Here is an 18,507-nt window from a genome sequence, read left to right as displayed (position 1 = left end):
CTGGATCCAGGCTATTCGGTGAACAACTGGATGAAATTATTAAGGAAGCTACTGGCAGGAAGAGTACTTCCATGCCACAAACTAAAACCAGGAAACCTGCCCAGGATAGGAACCAGTCGAGGTTTCGTTCCTTTCGTTCCTCCAACTGGTCATCCTCTAAGCCCTTGGCTTCGTCCACTAACTCAGACATGGACCAAAAGCCCAACTGGCGCACAAAGGCACGTCCACAAAAGACCGCAGGAGCTGCTGCCACTAAGGCAGCCTCCTCTTGACTATCTGGCCGCGCCAGCAACGTCCTTGGTCGGTGGCAGGCTCTCCCACTTTGGCGACGTGTGATTTCAACACGTCTCCGATCAGTGGGTGCGGGATATCATCTCCCACGGCTACAGGATAGAATTCTCTTCCAGCCCGCCAAACAGATTTTTTCTGTCAACTCCCCCCTGCTCCAAGGCCGCCGCCTTCTCTCAGGCCGTGGCATCCCTGCAGGCAAACGGAGTAATTGTACCGTTTCCCGCCCGGGAACGGTTCAGAGGTTTCTACTCAAATCTCTTCCTAGTCCCCAAAAAGGACGGTTCCTTCCGGCCCATCCTGGATCTCAAGCTTCTCAACAAGCATGTTCAGGTGTGGCATTTTCGCATGGAGTCTCTGCGATCAGTCATTGCCTCAATGACCCAAGGAGATTTCCTGGCATCCATCGACATCAGAGATGCCTATCTGCATGTGCCAATTGCAGTTTCACACCAGCGTTGGCTACATTTTGCAATCGGAAAGGAACATTTCCAATTCGTGGCTCTTCCCTTCGGGTTAGCCACGGCCCCTCGAGTATTCACCAAGGTCATGGCAGCAGTGGTTGCGGTTCTGCACCTCCAGGGGTTGGCAGTGATTCCTTACCTGGACGACCTTCTAGTCAAGGCTTCATCCAGCGCAGTCTGTCAGCGGAGTGTCTCGCTCACTCTCGCCACTCTAACCCAATTCGGGTGGCTTGTCAATCTGCCCAAATCCACTCTGACTCCGACCCAGAGGCTCACGTACTAGGGATGCAGTTCGAGACTCTGCCGGCTCTTGTGAAGCTGCCCTTAGTCAACCAGCAGTCCCTCCATCTGGCGGTGCGCTCTCTGCTGAGGCCCCGCCGTCATTCCATCAGGCACCTGATGCAGGTGCTGGGTCAGATGGTGGCGTCAATGGAGGCTGTCTCTTTTGCCCAGTTCCATCTGCGTCCTCTGCAGCTGGACATTCTCCGCTGTTGGAACAAGCGGACTTGCTCCTTGCACAGGCTAGTGGCTCTGTCGCCACAGACCAGGGGCTCCCTTCAGTGGTGGCTTCGGCACCTCTCTCTGTCTCAGGGACGCTCCTTCCTGGCCCCGTCCTGGGTGATCCTCACCACGGATGCCAGTCTATCCGGCTGGGGAGCGGTATGTCTCCACCACCGAGCACAGGGCACTTGGACTCTGTCCGAGCCAGCCCTCTCGATCAATGTGCTGGAAACCAGAGCTGTGCTTCTGGCTCTCCTAGCCTTTCACCACTTTTTGGCGGGCAAGCACATCCGAGTCCAGTCAGACAACGCGACAGCGGTTGCCTACATCAATCACCAAGGCGGGACACGCAGCCGCCTGGCAATGTTGGAGGTTCAACGCATCCTTCAATGGACGGAGGACTCCAAGTCCACCATATCCGCAGTCCACATCCCAGGCGTGGAAAACTGGGAAGCAGATTATCTCAGCCGTCAAACCGTGGACAGTGGCGAGTGGTCCCTGCATCCGGCAGTGTTTCAGTCAATCTGCCGCAAGTGGGGCACTCCGGAAGTGGATCTAATGGCATCCCGGCACACCAACAAGGTTCCGGTTTACGTGGCTCGCTCCCACGATCCTCAGGCCCTTGCAGCGGACGCTCTGGTTCAAGATTGGTCCCAGTTTCGTCTGTCCTACGTGTTTCCCCCTCTAGCTCTCTTGCCCAGAGTTCTGCGCAAGATCAGAATGGAGGGCCGTCGGGTCATCCTCATGGTACCGGACTGGCCCAGGCGAGCTTGGTACCCAGACCTGCTCCATCTGTCCGTAGAGGTGCCGTGGCATCTTCCGGACCGTCCAGACCTTCTCTCACAAGGTCCGTTTTTCCGCCAGAATTCTGCGGCTCTCAGATTGACGGCGTGGCTCTTGAGTCCTGGATCTTGACGGTCTCTGGTATTCCTAATGAAGTCATCTCCACTATGACTCGGGCTCGGAAGTCTTCCTCTGCCAAGATCTATCACAGAAATTTTCCTGTCCTGGTGTCGCTCTTCCGGCCATGGTCCTTGGCTTTTTTCCTTGCCGACCCTTCTGTCCTTTCTACAGTCCGGTCTGCAGCTAGGACTATCCCTCAATTCCCTCAAGGGACAAGTCTCGGCTCTGTCAGTGCTGTTCCAGCGGCGTATCGCCCGGCTGGCTCAGGTGCGCACCTTCATGCAGGGCGCGTCTCGCATCATTCCGCCTTACCGGCGGCCCTTGGATCCCTGGGACCTCAATCTGGTCCTCACAGCCTTGCAGAAACCCCCCTTTGAGCCTCTTAGGGAGGTTTCTTTGTCTCAGCTTTCACAGAAAGTGGTCTTTCTAGTGGCCATAACTTCCCTCAGGAGAGTCTCTGATTTGGCTGCGCTCTCTTCGGAGTCACCTTTTTTGGTTTTTCATCAAGACAAGGTGGTTCTCCGTCCGACTCCGGACTTTCTCTCTAAGGTGGTTTCTCCTTTTCCACCTTAACCAGGACATTTCCCTGCCTTCCTTTTGTCCGGCTCCTGTTCATCGCTTTGAAGAAGCGTTGCATACTCTGGATCTGGTGCGGGCGCTCCGGATCTATGTGTAGGTCGGCCATATCCGATGCCTACCAGTGTACTCAGGTGCCTCCCCCGCCGGGGATCAAGGCACACTCGACCAGAGCTGTCGGTGCCTCTTGGACTTTCAGGCACCAGGCTACGGCTCAGCAGGTCGGTCAGGCTGCCACTTGGCTAGCCTGCATACCTTTTTTCAAAGCACTGCCAAGTGCATGCTCATGCTTCGGCAGATGCGAGCTTGGGCAGACGCATCCTTCAGGCGGCTGTCGCCCATTTGTGAAGTTAGGCTCCGCCTACTTCTCAGTTTTCTGTTTATTCCCACCCACGGACTGCTTTGAGACGTCCCAATGTCTGGGTCTCCCATAGGAACGATAAAGAAAAAGAGAATTTTGTTTACTTACCGTAAATTCTTTTTCTTATAGTTCCGTATTGGGAGACCCAGCACCCTCCCTGTTGCCTGTTGGCAGTTTCTTGTTCCGCGTGTTATCACCGGCTGTTGTTTTAGACAGAGGCTCCGGTTGTTCCGGTTCTTGCTCTGTCTTTACCTGTGGGTGGCTATTCTCCTTCAGCTTTTGCACTAAACTGGCTAGATCTTGTTATCCAGGGGGTGTATATGCTCAGAGGGAGGAGCTACACTTTTTAGTGTAGTACTTTGTGTGTCCTCCGGAGGCAGAAGCTATACACCCAATGTCTGGGTCTCCCATGTCGGAACTATAAGAAAAAGAATTTACGGTAAGTAAACAAAATTCTCTTTTTCCCCTTCCCAAGAAATGGTGACGGGCTAGGGTGGAGCCAATACAGCACACTAGTCAACAGCCAGGGTGGTGGGGACAAGACAGTCTGAAGTGACAGTAGCAGGGGAAGGACAAGTCTCCCGCCTGGGTCGTGTAACAGTGACCTGGCTGGTGGAGGAGAGAGGTTGCCAGGGAGGATACAACCATGTACCCCTGGAACCTTAGCACCGGCGGGGCACAGGGCCCTAGGTCAGGCGAACGCTTCAGGCTACCTAAAAAATCCTGCACAGTGAGGGGACCATCCAGGACCTCACGGACCCAAAAGTCCGGGGGAATCAGCATTAAGAGAACCAGGGACCGGAACAGAACACCAACCCTACAGGGTTTACTGCCCGCCGTACGGACCAGAGACTAAAGACGGACAGGAGAGGACCCCCAGACGCTACAAGCTACAGGGTTCCACCAACCAGGGAGAGGTGTAGGGGAAAGAAGCCACCAGATTACCGCACTGGGACAAAAGGAACCAGAGGTCGAAACCAGCCGTCCTCAGTGAACCAGCATTACCACCACTGTGACTAAAACACCAGTTGCACTGCATTCCCATCGTGTGGTCTCTCTTCTTTCCGCGCCGAACTCCATCATCTGCTCCCTGGGGTCCAGACCTACTTGCGGAGGGCCTAACATCCAGGCTGCACTTAATACCAGCCCCAGTGGCGAGAAACCCTGCAGCAGCGGCTCCATCAACATAGCTGCAACCCGCAAGTGGTATCACGATAGAAACTTTCATAACACTCCCTTGTACATAACCTCTTTTACAAGCGATCCCCAGGGTCACGGAACCGGGTATTGGCCATTATACACCCCTGACACAGCATCTCCGTACATATACAGTTAGGTCCAGAAATATTTGGACAGTGACACAATTTTCGCGAGTTGGGCTCTGTATGCCACCACATTGGATTTGAAATGAAACCTCTACAACAGAATTCAAGTGCAGATTGTAACGTTTAATTTGAAGGTTTGAACAAAAATATCTGATAGAAATTGTAGGAATTGTACACATTTCTTTACAAACACTCCACATTTTAGGAGGTCAAAAGTAATTGGACAAATAAACCAAACCCAAACAAAATATTTTTATTTTCAATATTTTGTTGCGAATCCTTTGGAGGCAATCACTGCCTTAAGTCTGGAACCCATGGACATCACCAAACGCTGGGTTTCCTCCTTCTTAATGCTTTGCCAGGCCTTTACAGCCGCAGCCTTCAGGTCTTGCTTGTTTGTGGGTCTTTCCGTCTTAAGTCTGGATTTGAGCAAGTGAAATGCATGCTCAATTGGGTTAAGATCTGGTGATTGACTTGGCCATTGCAGAATGTTCCACTTTTTTGCACTCGTGAACTCCTGGGTAGCTTTGGCTGTATGCTTGGGGTCATTGTCTATCTGTACTATGAAGCGCCGTCCGATCAATTTTGCGGAATTTGGCTGAATCTGGGCTGAAAGTATATCCCGGTACACTTCAGAATTCATCCGGCTACTCTTGTCTGCTGTTATGTCATCAATAAACACAAGTGACCCAGTGCCATTGAAAGCTATGCATGCCCATGCCATCACGTTGCCTCCACCATGTTTTACAGAGGATGTGGTGTGCCTTGGATCATGTGCCGTTCCCTTTCTTCTCCAAACTTTTTTCTTCCCATCATTCTGGTACAGGTTGATCTTTGTCTCATCTGTCCATAGAATACTTTTCCAGAACTGAGCTGGCTTCATGAGGTGTTTTTCAGCAAATGTAACTCTGGCCTGTCTATTTTTGGAATTGATGAATGGTTTGCATCTAGATGTGAACCCTTTGTATTTACTTTCATGGAGTCTTCTCTTTACTGTTGACTTAGAGACAGATACACCTACTTCACTGAGAGTGTTCTGGACTTCAGTTGATGTTGGGAACGGGTTCTTCTTCACCAAAGAAAGTATGCGGCAATCATCCACCACTGTTGTCATCCGTGGACGCCCAGGCCTTTTTGAGTTCCCAAGCTCACCAGTCAATTCCTTTTTTCTCAGAATGTACCCGACTGTTGATTTTGCTACTCCAAGCATGTCTGCTATCTCTCTGATGGATTTTTTCTTTTTTTTCAGCCTCAGGATGTTCTGCTTCACCTCAATTGAGAGTTCCTTAGACCGCATGTTGTCTGGTCACAGCAACAGCTTCCAAATGCAAAACCACACACCTGTAATCAACCCCAGACCTTTTAACTACTTCATTGATTACAGGTTAATGAGGGAGACGCCTTCAGAGTTAATTGCAGCCCTTAGAGTCCCTTGTCCAATTACTTTTGGTCCCTTGAAAAAGAGGAGGCTATGCATTACAGAGCTATGATTCCTAAACCCTTTCTCCGATTTGGATGTGAAAACTCTCATATTGCAGCTGGGAGTGTGCACTTTCAGCCCATATTATATATAGAATTGTATTTCTGAACATGTTTTTGTAAACAGCTAAAATAACAAAACTTGTGTCACTGTCCAAATATTTCTGGACCTAACTGTATGGCCCGGGACCGAGTACCCCTTAGCCCTGGGGCAACACAATGGTACAGTACATCATAGGTTATCAGAAAGGGATTATATGCAGTGAATACCATAAAGAAATCAGTACAGCTGCTGTATTTCATTCATCTGCCTCCCAAAAATTGGAAAAAAACCCGAAAATGGTACCAATGAACTATGTCAACTGATCCCTGAAATATGAAGCCCTCACACAACTCTTTTAATGGAAAATAAAAAAGTATTGGTGTGGAATAAGGTGACAAAATCTTTTTTTCTGAAGGGACGGAGATTGTTGAAAAAGAAAAAAAGAAACTCTGAATTATGGTAAATTTGCTTTCTCTTTTTGTTTTCTTTTTTCCCTTCATGTGTTCTCCAAAGCATTAATTTTATTCTACAACTCAGCATGATTACTTTATACAAATTGTAGATTTTTTTTGTTTTGCTATTATTGCGCAATAAAATCAATATTTTTCGCAAAACATGTTTTTCACCCCATTATATGTACCATACAATGGTAGCATTCATAAAATAATCTGTCAAATGGCTGTTTTATTATTATTATTATTCTTATTATTATTATTATTATCATTATTAATAATAATAATATAATAATAGTAATAATTGGTAAAAACATTGGAATAAGCTGTAAAAAATTCTGGCAAATGCACCAGATTATAGTAACCCAATGTAACTTAAGTTCACCATGCCAGCAGTAATTATATTAACAAATAATAATCACTGTCAGCCTGGTTTCAGACGTCCGTGTTTAATCAGGTACAAACCACACACATGGTTATCGTCATACGTGTGTAACGCGTGTCACTCGTGTGACATCTGTGTTTGCATACGTGTCACACATACCGGAGAAAACACTGGTCTTTTAAATAAAAAGATTTTCTATATTCACCTGTATCCAGCGCTGTTTTCTTCGGCTCTGCTGTTTCCCGTTTCTGACCACCGCTCATTATTTTCATTGATTATTCACCACAGTGAGGAGCTGGAAGCCGGAGCATCGCGGGGACAGCACCGCTGAGGACGGCATCGCGGTGACAGGTGAGTATGCAGCAAGCAAGCAGTGTGTGTGCAGTGACGTCCAGGAGGTCATTGGAGTTCCCAATGAACTCTGATGACATCCTGATGACACCCGCGCGACAGTCACCACGGTGACTTCACGGGTTCATCAGAGTTCATTGAGAACTCTGATGACCTCTTGGACGTCACTGCACACGCACTGCTTGCTTGCTGGATACTCCCCTGTCACCGGCGATGGCGATGCTGTCCCCGACACGCACCGGCTTTCTGGTCCTCAATATACACACACACACACGTACACACTGCTGGATACTCACCTGTCCCCAGCGCTGCTCCTGCTCCCAGCTCCTCAGTGGAGTGAATATTCAGTGAGCATAATGAGCGGGGGTCAGGAGCAGGAGGCAGCAGAGCCGAAGAAAACAGCGCTGGATACAGGTGAATATAGAAAATCTGTTTATTTAACAGACGTGTTTTCTCCAGTATGTGTCCACTGATGTCACACGGATCACATCAGATTGCGGTCCGTGTGACACCCGTGCTGCCAGAGAACAAAACGGATATGTCTAAGTGTGTGCTTGTGGGGTCATGAGAGGTCACATGGTCCGTGTGAGAACACAGCCGTGTGAGTAACAGCAAATAATAACATAGGTATGTGTGGCATCCGTGTTAAAAACGGATGTCACACGTACCTGAAACACGGACGTCTGAAACCAGCCTAATTTCTTTATATTTGGTTTCTCTCCTATAAAGTGACCGTTGACCGTTCTCCTCCATACCGGGGCGGATGTGATGACTGGAGGAGGATTTGTAGATTTAGGACAGAATTGGATGAGGTATAAGACATTACATGACTCTGAGTACAGACATTGGAGCAATCTTCTGCTTCTTCTCTTCCAGGTAAACCCCAGATGTCGGCTCCTATACACATCACTATGGAGGATTCATCTCGTGTTCAGTTCTCTCTGAATCTAGAAAAGTTTTACCCTAAAGATATAAAAATCTCCTGGCACTGGGAAAATACAGATGGTAAATGTCCATTATCACCAACTATGGAAACAGTTAGCACAAGGGACAATAATGTGACATATGAGGTCTCCAGTGTCGTACAGATTCCTGGTCATCAGTTCACAGATCCAGAGATGGAAATCATTGTAGTGTGGAAACATGAAAGCATGAGGATGCCGGAGACCAGATCACTGAGCGTCAGAGGTAAGATCTCTACCAATCTATCTATCTTAAATAAAATATTCATAATTTAAATAGTGATAGTGCTTATCAAAGCCATAACCATAGACCGTGGTAAATCCTCCCAAATACATTGCATTATCAGAGAACACATCATCCAAAGAATGGACCACATGACACCATTACCCCAAAACTTAACTGAATGCTTTTTTTTTTTTTTTTTGTATTTTATTAACATTTTTATATTTCAGTCTTTCTGAGGGACTTGAATCTGCGATCACTTGATCATTAGTATTGTGGTATATAGTCTCTTATTAAGCACAGCCTGATGCTATTCTTCACAGGAGTGCCAAAATGGCAGCCATGGCCTTCAGTAGGCCTCAGGCTGCTATGGTAACTGATTGGTACCACATGATCGTGTCATGCATGGATTGCCGATGGCAGCTGGGGCTCGCACACACCAGTGATCGCTTCATTTATATGTCTCTGTCACTGGTTGATAATGTCATGTATGAAGTTAAACAGCGGCAACTGGAGCTCAGCTCTGTTACAGGCAGATGATGGCTGTGTTACACAGCTGGCATCTCCTGTGCATGGAGCAAACTCGGCTCCTGAGCCCCTACATACATAAGGACCTTGGCTCGGATGAACAGGTATATCCTTATTGGGCTAAGGGATTAACAGATTGATATGCAGAAAGTCACTGCCACTTATACAGCATGCAGTGTAAATTCCTTATCTTACTCCACTTTACAGATCTTCCCTGGCGTCCACACATTGGATCTATCCGTGTCCCTGAGCTGGAAAAGGGTAAAGAAGCCACCCTGACCTGTGATATCTCCGGATATTTCCCTGATCTTCTGTCTGTTACCTGGTTCACAAAGAAGAGCGGAAATATCACCGCTCTGTCTAGAGACTCATCAAATGTGGACAGAAAGTACAAGATGTCACAGAAGGAGAAGAGAGAGAAAGATCACACTTATTCCTGTGAAGCTTCAGTGACTTTTACCCCAATAAGTTCAGACCAAGGATCAGAAATCATCTGCAGAGTGGAGCATCCGAGCGAGGAGCGTCTCATAGAGCGGAGCACCGGACCCCTGCACATAGGTGAGTGTCCCATAGAGCGGAGCACCGGACCCCTGAACATAGGTGAGTGTCCCATAGAGCAGAGCACCGGACCCCTGCACATAGGTGAGTGTCCCATAGAGCGGAGCACCGGACCCCTGCACATAGGTGAGTGTCCCATAGAGCGGAGCACCGGACCCCTGCACATAGGTGAGCGTCCCATAGAGCGGAGCACCGGACCCCTGCACATAGGTGAGCGTCCCATAGAGCGAAGCACCGGACCCCTGCACATAGGTGAGCGTCCCATAGAGCGGAGCACCGGACCCCTGCACATAGGTGAGCGTCCCATAGAGCAGAGCACCGGGCCCCTGCACATAGGTGAGTGTCCCATAGAGCGGAGCACCGGATCCCTGCACATAGGTGAGTGTCTTATAGAGCAGAGCACTAGACCCCTGCACATAGGTGAGCGTCCCATAGAGCGGAGCACCGGACCCCTGCACATAGGTGAGTGTCCCATAGAGCAGAGCACCGGACCCCTGCACATAGGTGAGTGTCCCGTAGAGCAGAACCCCTGCACATAGGTGAGTGTTCCGTAGAGCAGAGGACCGGACCCCTGCACATAGGTGAATGTCCCATAGAGCAGAGCACCGGACCCCTGCACATAGGTGAGTGTCCCATAGAGCGGAGCACCGGAGCCCTGCACATAGGTGAGTGTCCCATAGAGCAGTGCACCAGACCCCTGCACATAGGTGAGTGTCCCATAGAGGGGAGCACCGGACCCCTGCACATAGGTGAGTGTCCCATAGAGCGCAGCACCGGACCCCTGCACATAGGTGAGTGTCCCATAGAGCGGAGCACCGGACCCCTGCACATAGGGGAGTGTCCCATAGAGCGGAGCACCGGACCCCTGCATATAGGTGAGTGTCCCATAGAGCGGAGCACCAGACCCCTGCACATAGGTGAGTGTCCCATAGAGCGGAGCACCAGACCCCTGCACATAGGTGAGTGTCCCATAGAGCGGAGCACCAGACGCCTGCACATAGGTGAGTGTCCCATAGAGCGGAGCACCGGACCCCTGCACATAGGTGAGTGTCCCATAGAGCGCAGCACCGGACCCCTGCACATAGGTGAGTGTCCCATAGAGCGGAGCACCGGACCCCTGCACATAGGGGAGTGTCCCATAGAGCGGAGCACCGGACCCCTGCATATAGGTGAGTGTCCCATAGAGCGGAGCACCAGACCCCTGCACATAGGTGAGTGTCCCATAGAGCGGAGCACCAGACCCCTGCACATAGGTGAGTGTCCCATAGAGCGGAGCACCAGACCCCTGCACATAGGTGAGTGTCCCATAGAGCGGAGCACCGGGCCCCTGCACATAGGTGAGCGTCCCATAGAGCAGAGCACCGGACCCCTGTGTGTCGCCCTGGACAAGCCAGGGGACACAGGTAACAACACACACACACACCCCCACCCCCAGCAGTTCACACAGACAACCCCAGTGAGACCTGGTTTCTTCCTTGGGCTCAGACAGACACACCAGGTGGGCGGAGTCAGGAGATGGAGACGCCCACCGAGGAGTTTAGCTGGCCTGAGGGAGGGAGCAGGTCCAGACAAGTCCAGGAGTGAAGGAGAGAGGAAGTCTGCAGAGAGGCAGACGCAGATTGGGGCCTAGGTTGGAGCCTAGGGCCCCTGTGCAGAAAGTCAGGCAGACGGTAGTGGCCGTCTGCAGGGAGCCGGGGAGCCAGTTGGTGGAACCGCAGGTAGCCGGGGCTGGGCGGTGGCCCCCCGGTACTGAATCGGGGAGCCAGCTGGAAACCGGAGTGCAGGAAGAGTGTGCATGGAGGCGAAGGAAAGGACTTACACTAACAACCTGGGGTCAGGGGAAAAACACCGCAGCCGCCTGTGGGACCCGTCCATCCAGCCGTTTGTTCCAGCAGAGACTCTGTGTGCTTCATTGGGCTGAGTGAGTACCACCGTGCCGTGCGGCACAGCGCTGCCCCTGCGCCCTTGCACCTCCACAGGCCCCCCTACCCGCCTGCCCACCATCCCAACCCCATCACTGGGCCCCGGGATCACCGACCCCTACCCACGGAGGGGCAACACAACAACTTGCTGCTCCACACCATCATTCCCGGGATCCCCACACAGAGCAGCGGTGGTGTCAACAAATCACCACAACCGTGGGTGGCGTCACGGACAATAGACTATATCCCAAAACCCAATCCCCTTTCACTCACGGGCGAGGAGCGCCGCTCGAGACCCCCGGGATCCGGCCCACCGCTCGAGCCACCACTGAGCAGCAGCAGCCGGACCCCAGCAGAGGGGTGAGCACAGTGCTGACACCCTCCTCCCTGCCCGCGACAACTGCACATAGCTGAGTGTCCCATAGAGCGGAGCACCGGACCCCTGCACATAGGTGAGCGTCCCATAGAGCGGAGCACCGGACCCCTGCACATAGGTGAGCGTCTCATAGAGCGGAGCACCGGACCCCTGCACATAGGCGAGTTCCCCATAGAGCGGAGCACCGGACCCCTGCACATAGGCGAGTTCCCCATAGAGCGGAGCACCGGACCCCTGCACATAGGTGAGTGTCCCATAGAGCGGAGCACCGGACCCCTGTACATAGGTGAGTGTCCCATAGAGCAGAGCACCGGACCCCTGCACATAGGTGAGTGTCCCATAGAGCAGAGCACCGGACCCCTGTACATAGGTGAGTGTCCCATAGAGCGGAGCACCGGACCCCTGCACATAGGTGAGCGTCTCATAGAGCGGAGCACCTGACCCCTGCACATAGGTGAGAGTCCCATAGAGTGGAGCACCAGACCCCTGCACATAGATGAGTGTCCCATAGAGCGGAGCACCGGACCCCTGCACATAGGTGAGCGTCTCATAGAGCGGAGCACCGGACCCCTGCACATAGGTGAGTGTCCCATAGAGCGGAGCACCGGACCCCTGTACATAGGCGAGTGTCCCATAGAGCAGAGCACCGGACCCCTGCACATGGGTGAGTGTCTCATAGAGCAGAGCACCGGACCCCTGCACATAGGTGAGTGTCCCATAGAGCAGAGCACCGGACCCCTGCACATAGGTGAGTGTCCCATAGAGCAGAGCACCGGACCCCTGCACATAGGTGAGGGTCTCATAGAGCGGAGCACCGGACCCCTGCACATAGGTGAGCGTCTCATAGAGCAGAGCACCGGACCCCTGCACATAGGTGAGCATCCCATAGAGCGGAGCACCGGACCCCTGCACATAGGTGAGTGTCCCATAGAGCAGAGCACCGGACCCCTGCACATAGGTGAGCGTCTCATAGAGCAGAGCACCGGACCCCTGCACATAGGTGAGCGTCTCATAGAGCGGAGCACCGGACCCCTGCACATAGGTGAGCGTCTCATAGAGCAGAGCACCGGACCCCTGCACATAGGTGAGTGTCCCATAGAGCGGAGCACCGGACCCCTGCACATATGTGAGTGTCCCATAGAGCAGAGCACCGGACCCCTGCACATAGGTGAGCGTCCCATAGAGCGGAGCACCAGACCCCTGCACATAGGTGAGTGTCCCATAGAGCGGAGCACCGGGCCCCTGCACATAGGTGAGTGTCCCATAGAGCAGAGCACCGGACCCCTGCACATAGGTGAGCGTCCCATAGAGCGGAGCACCAGACCCCTGCACATAGGTGAGTGTCCCATAGAGCGGAGCACCGGGCCCCTGCACATAGGTGAGTGTCCCATAGAGCAGAGCACCAGACCCCTGCACATAGGTGAGTGTCCCATAGAGCAGAGCACCGGACCCCTGCACATAGGTGAGTGCCCCATAGAGCGGAGCACCGGACCCCTGCACATAGGTGAGTGCCCCCAGTCTTACAGTGAAGGAAATAAGTATTTGATCCCTTGATGATTTTGGAAGTTTGCCACTGACAAAGACATGAACAGTCTATAATTTTAGGTGTTGGTTAATTTTAACAGTGAGAGATAGAATATCCAAAATAAAATCCAGAAAATCATATTGTATAAATACTATACATTATTTTGCATGGAGAAATAAGTATTTGATCCCCTACCAACCATTAAGAGGTCTGGCTTCTACAGACACTTAGACGCTCTTAATTTAACTCGTTACCTGCATTACAGACAGCTGTCTTAGGCCATGTGCGCACACTGCGTTTTTGCTGTGGATTTGCCTCGGTTTTTGCTGATAAAGTTCCTGCAGTCATTCCCCAGCAAAATCTATGAGAAATCCAAAATGCTGTGCGCACACTGCGTTTTTTTTCTTTCCTCTATAGGTTTTGCTGCAGAAATTCTGCAGCAAAAAGAAGCAGCTTGTCACTTCTTTTCCACAGGTACCTGCGGTTATGCCATTAAATAATGGTTAAAAACCGCAGGTACCAACCAGCAGAAAAACCGCAACAAACCGCGGCAAATCCGCATGCTGATTTTGGTGCGGTTTGGTGCGGTAATTCTGCCAGAGGGTGCAGATTTTACTTGAGAAACTGTGTTCCCAGTGCGCACAGGCCCTTACATTGTCACCTATATAAAAGACTCCGGTCAACAGACTCCTTTAATCAGTCAGACTCTAACCTCTACAACATGGGCGACCAAAGAGCTTTCTAAGGATGTCAGGGACAAGATCATGGACCGGCACAAGGCGGGAATGGGCTACAAAGCCATAAGTAAGACGCTGGGTGAGAAGGAGACAACTGTTGGTGCAATAGTAAGAAAATGGAAGAAATGGGTGGATTTATCTGTAGGGATCAGAATATTCTCAGGAATACAGGAATCATTGGCCTCTTCGTGTTTCTGCTATATTTTACCAACTTATATTGGTACCATGAAAATTATTGTTTACTAATTTCATCTTATTCTATTTCAGGTGAAAGAAAGCAAAACACAAAACAAGAAAAAGGAAGCGTCAGTAAATTGTAAGTTCCTTATTTCTCCTGACGCCGTACAGTAAATGATCAGTGTTATATGATGGCGGTGGTGTGCTCGGTGCTATATGATGGTGATTGCGCTCAGTGTTAGATGTCAGGAGTGCGCTCAGTGTTATACGTGACAGCTGGTGAGGATACGGTCAGTGATGGCTGATACATCTCTCTACACTGATATCAGCCGCTCTGCAGTCTGAGGATTGTGTCTGACATCTCTGGGGTCTGTAGGGCTTCATGACATACAGATCTCACTAATAAGAACCTCATGTTTCCATATGCACACATGCACACATAATAGTCACCTTTCCTACTGTAGAGTGTAAGCTCTTAGGGTCAGTCTTCTTTACTTTTCTTCCATTGTGAGAAGTCACCATGACCTGACTATAAGATGTAATTTGGTATTTACAGCAGCATTTTATTGTTTATTACTATCATTATACCATGTTTTGTCCCCCACCCCCACCCCGTCGTCCCTGGTGAGTTTCCTCAGTATTTCATCGTATATACAGTGACTATTTGCCTATAACTTAGTGATTTATACAGTCCTCAAGGACTAATTACAGGAGACCACCACGAGACTTCTTCTTTGACGATAGATTGATTTTGGACCTTCAGATCTTACATTTTTTAATCAGTTGAACCATAGTTAGACAATCCCTGTGCCCAGAACAACCCCGACACGACAAGGAGCAGCAGCCGGAGCTTTTTAGATTTGAAAGATTTAAAAATTGAAGAATTGAGGATGTGTGTTATGTTTTGTAGGATGGCAGAAACCGTGTCCAAAATACCTTTACCTGGTACCAAGATTATTGAAGCAGCAGTAGAGGCCGATGAGAGCACAGGAGCGGAAACTCAAGAGGAAACCAAACAACCAAGCTGAGCACGGGATGATTTATGGATCCATTCTACAGCTGTGGGTATTATACACCGAGGTCCTTGTGTAAGATGCTGAGAGGGAGCCATAATAAAAGCCGCGTACGGGATTGTGGGGGCTTCAGTATGTGGGGACGATAGAGTGAGAGGTCAGAGAAATGAAACATGAAGATGAAAAATGATCTGATTTCCTTTCTATCAATCCACCCCACATTGTGTCCTCTCCTGCCCCCCAATATCTGCTCACACAGACTCTACTGGTGACGGCTCCTGCAGCTTTATGTACTAACTTGTTTTTAAAGATGGCAGAGCAATTATACAATACTAGCACAGTAAGCTCTTGCTAGAAGGTCATTAACTCCTATTGTTTGCATTGATGTTTAGTTTATTACTTTGTAATATCATATGTGGTCTTTACATGTAACCTCTGAAATGTGAAGTTCTATGAAATATGCTGGTGCTATATGAATGGAGATTCAGAAATATACAGTATTGTGCATAAGTTTTAGGCAGCTGTGGACATAATTTTTTTAAAGTAAGAACGCTTTCACACAGAAAAGTGTTTATTTTGTTTAAATCAAAGTTTATTAATACACAACAGCTCATTGAATCATTGGACTTTTGTTCGTTTCATCTGAGAAGGCATGCAGCTAATCGCAGAAATGTCACTTATTATATGTCTCAGGCCTATAAGCATATTCCAACGATCACTTGAGTATCCCCTTTAGAAGGGGCTATGGGAATGAGAAAAAAGGAGTAATTGAAGAATAGACACCTGAAGTGCTTAGGACGGAAAAATAAGAGGAGTTAGGGGAGTAAATTAGATCAGAAAAAAGAGTAAAGAGAAAAGGCAAAGTATGGAGAAAGAGAAAGGTTTCCCACGCGTGTGGTTCCAGCCAAGCAATGCCTAGTGTACTGATAAAATAAGTAATAATGAGTTCCAAAAAGCTATTTGTTTAGCCATGGAAGAAGATCCGGGGAGTCCCTCATCAGAATCCAGGGGATCTAAATATTGAGGACCTTTTCAGCGCTATCCATGGCCTGACCTATTTACTTCTCCATTCTAAATATATCATTGTGCTCAGTGACAATTTTGGCTCTATAGGGAACTCTCATTTGCTTCCAATATCTAGTGACCACCAGAAAGTATCTGAGTAAATTCCTCTTGAACTCGGCAACGGAGAGCTCACTCATAGACAGGAGGGCTGAATATTTGTAGACAAGAGCTTATTATGAATGTCAAAAAATGTATCCAAAAATGCTTAATGAGCGGACACGACCACCAGGTATGTAAATAAGTGCCCCTGTCTTTTAAGCATCTCAATCAGGTGTCCGAAATGGAGGGAAACATAGAGCACAGAGTCGTAGGACAAGCAGTTTATAACTCCTTTCCTGTGTTAGGACCGTCATCGAGGATTTGTTGGTATACAAAAGTATTTTAGATCCCTTTGTTGCAAATAGTGATCTTCCCAGGTCCGCCTCCCATTTTGAGAAGAAAGAAGGTGGATTACTATCTGGAGGGTCCCCCACTATATAGAGGCTCTCGAAGATCATTTTGGGGCGTCAAGGACTTGAAAAGTGTTTATTTTTTATCAATTAACAAAATGCAAATTAATAAACAAAGAAAAATCTAAACCAAACCACTGCTTGGTGTGCCCACTGTTTGCCTTCAAAAGAGTGTTATTAAGGGATCAATTCTAGGTAGACTTACACCCCACGTCAGGGATATGTAGAGTTAAGGCCACTTCACACATAACGAGATCGCTAATGACAGCGTTGCTACGTCACAGTTTCTGTGATGAAACGACTTCACCAGTGATCTCGTTATGTTTGACTCATACCAACGATCCGCCCCCTGCTGTGAGATCGTTGGTCGTTGCTGAATGTCCTGGGCCATTTTTGGCTCGTTGGAGTCCTGCTGAACAGGATAGATCTGTCTGTTTGACACCTACCAACGATCTCATTAACGACCTAGATGAGAACTTAAAGTGTGACACGTAGGCGTGCAGTTGCGTCACCTTTTCCACGCCTCCTCTGCACCGATTGGTTGGCGCTGAGAACAGTAAGCAAACACTCGGGAACGAAGAAGAGATGAATCCAGGTGCAGATGCAGCTTAGATCTGAAAAGCAAGCAAGCAACCGGGAACAAAGTACGAATGAATCCAGGTGGAGTCGCAGGTTCTATCCTCAAAGCAAGGCTCAAAAAGGGACAAAGGATGAAGCGATACAAAGTTGCCTTCTAGGCCGGCCGCCTAATCAAAACGCAGTATTTGCCACCAATCGGAGCGGAGGGGTGTGGAAAAGGCGACGCATATGCACGCCTACGTGGCTTACAGCGTCAAACTCTACGCCCCTATTCGAGGTCTGAATCGTTACATAGCTTCTGTGTGACAGGGTCCCAACAACCAACGAGAACGTTATACAGGTCGCTGCATCGTTACTAAAGTCATTGGGAAAATGTGTGACATCTCACCAACGATTTCACCACGATCCGTAAACTGTGATGTAGTAACAATCTCGTTAACGATCTTGTTATGTGTGACTGGACCTTTATAGTCAGGTGTATGAGTAACTAATTATTCCAAACAAGTGATAAGGATCATTATTCTCATTTGTAGGTTGAAACAGTCAATAACTGAAACAGATGTGTAGGATACTTAAAGAGTGAGGAAAAGACAAACTCTGCTACAATGGTGAGGTTGTGGAAGATGGTTTCATGTCACAGATTATACACCATCGCAAGACTGAGCACAGCAACAAGACACAGTTATACTGCATCAAAGTTTCTCCCAGGTAAAGATGTCAGAGACAGGGGTTTTAAGATGTGCCATTCAAGCTCTTTTTAAGAAGCACCAAGAAATGACCAACGTTGGTGACCATATACGCAGTTGTTGACCAAGGGAACTTAATTCAGCAGATGAAAGACACATCATGCTTACTTCCCTTCAAAAACGGAAAATTTCCAGAAGTGCCATCAGCTCCAATTTAGCAGCAACCAGTGGACCCAGCTACACCCATCTACTGCTCAGAGAAGTCTGGCCAGGATTGGTCTTCATGAAATAATTCTCAACATTGGATCCGATAAAATTATGCTGGGAGATGGTCACAATTAACCATCAACTCAGACAGCACTACTCCTATGAGCATATCAAAAACAGGAGACCGTAGAGTATATGTGCAAAATAGACAAATTTTTATTTATGATAAAACCACAGCAGACAATTAAAAACACGGATAAGACATCACCTAAATGAATCATCTGAGGGGATATAAAGATTGTAACACTGACAGGGCTTTTTCTTTGTCGCTCCATTGGGAGACCCAGACAATTGGGGTGTATAGCTACTGCC

At 49.0% G+C, this 18,507-nt stretch overlaps 1 protein-coding gene across 1 annotated transcript in view; it reads left to right on the top strand.

Moving 5' to 3' along the window:
* Positions 1-16,734, top strand: part of LOC142246484 (uncharacterized) — a 61,048-nt gene extending 44,314 nt beyond the window's left edge. The window contains exons 8-11 of the mRNA XM_075319546.1: positions 8,005-8,316; positions 9,049-9,399; positions 14,227-14,275; positions 15,047-16,734. Coding sequence (XP_075175661.1) covers positions 8,005-8,316; positions 9,049-9,399; positions 14,227-14,275; positions 15,047-15,164 — 830 coding nt within the window. The 3' untranslated portion in view covers positions 15,165-16,734. The remainder of the gene's footprint in view (positions 1-8,004; positions 8,317-9,048; positions 9,400-14,226; positions 14,276-15,046) is intronic.
* The last annotated feature ends 1,773 nt before the right edge of the window (positions 16,735-18,507 follow it).

The sequence above is a fragment of the Anomaloglossus baeobatrachus genome, chromosome 7 (genome assembly GCF_048569485.1).
Source record: "Anomaloglossus baeobatrachus isolate aAnoBae1 chromosome 7, aAnoBae1.hap1, whole genome shotgun sequence".
NCBI lineage: Eukaryota > Metazoa > Chordata > Amphibia > Anura > Aromobatidae > Anomaloglossus > Anomaloglossus baeobatrachus.
The sequence above is the reverse complement of the archived record's forward strand: the minus strand, read 5'-3'. Positions and strand labels throughout refer to the sequence as shown.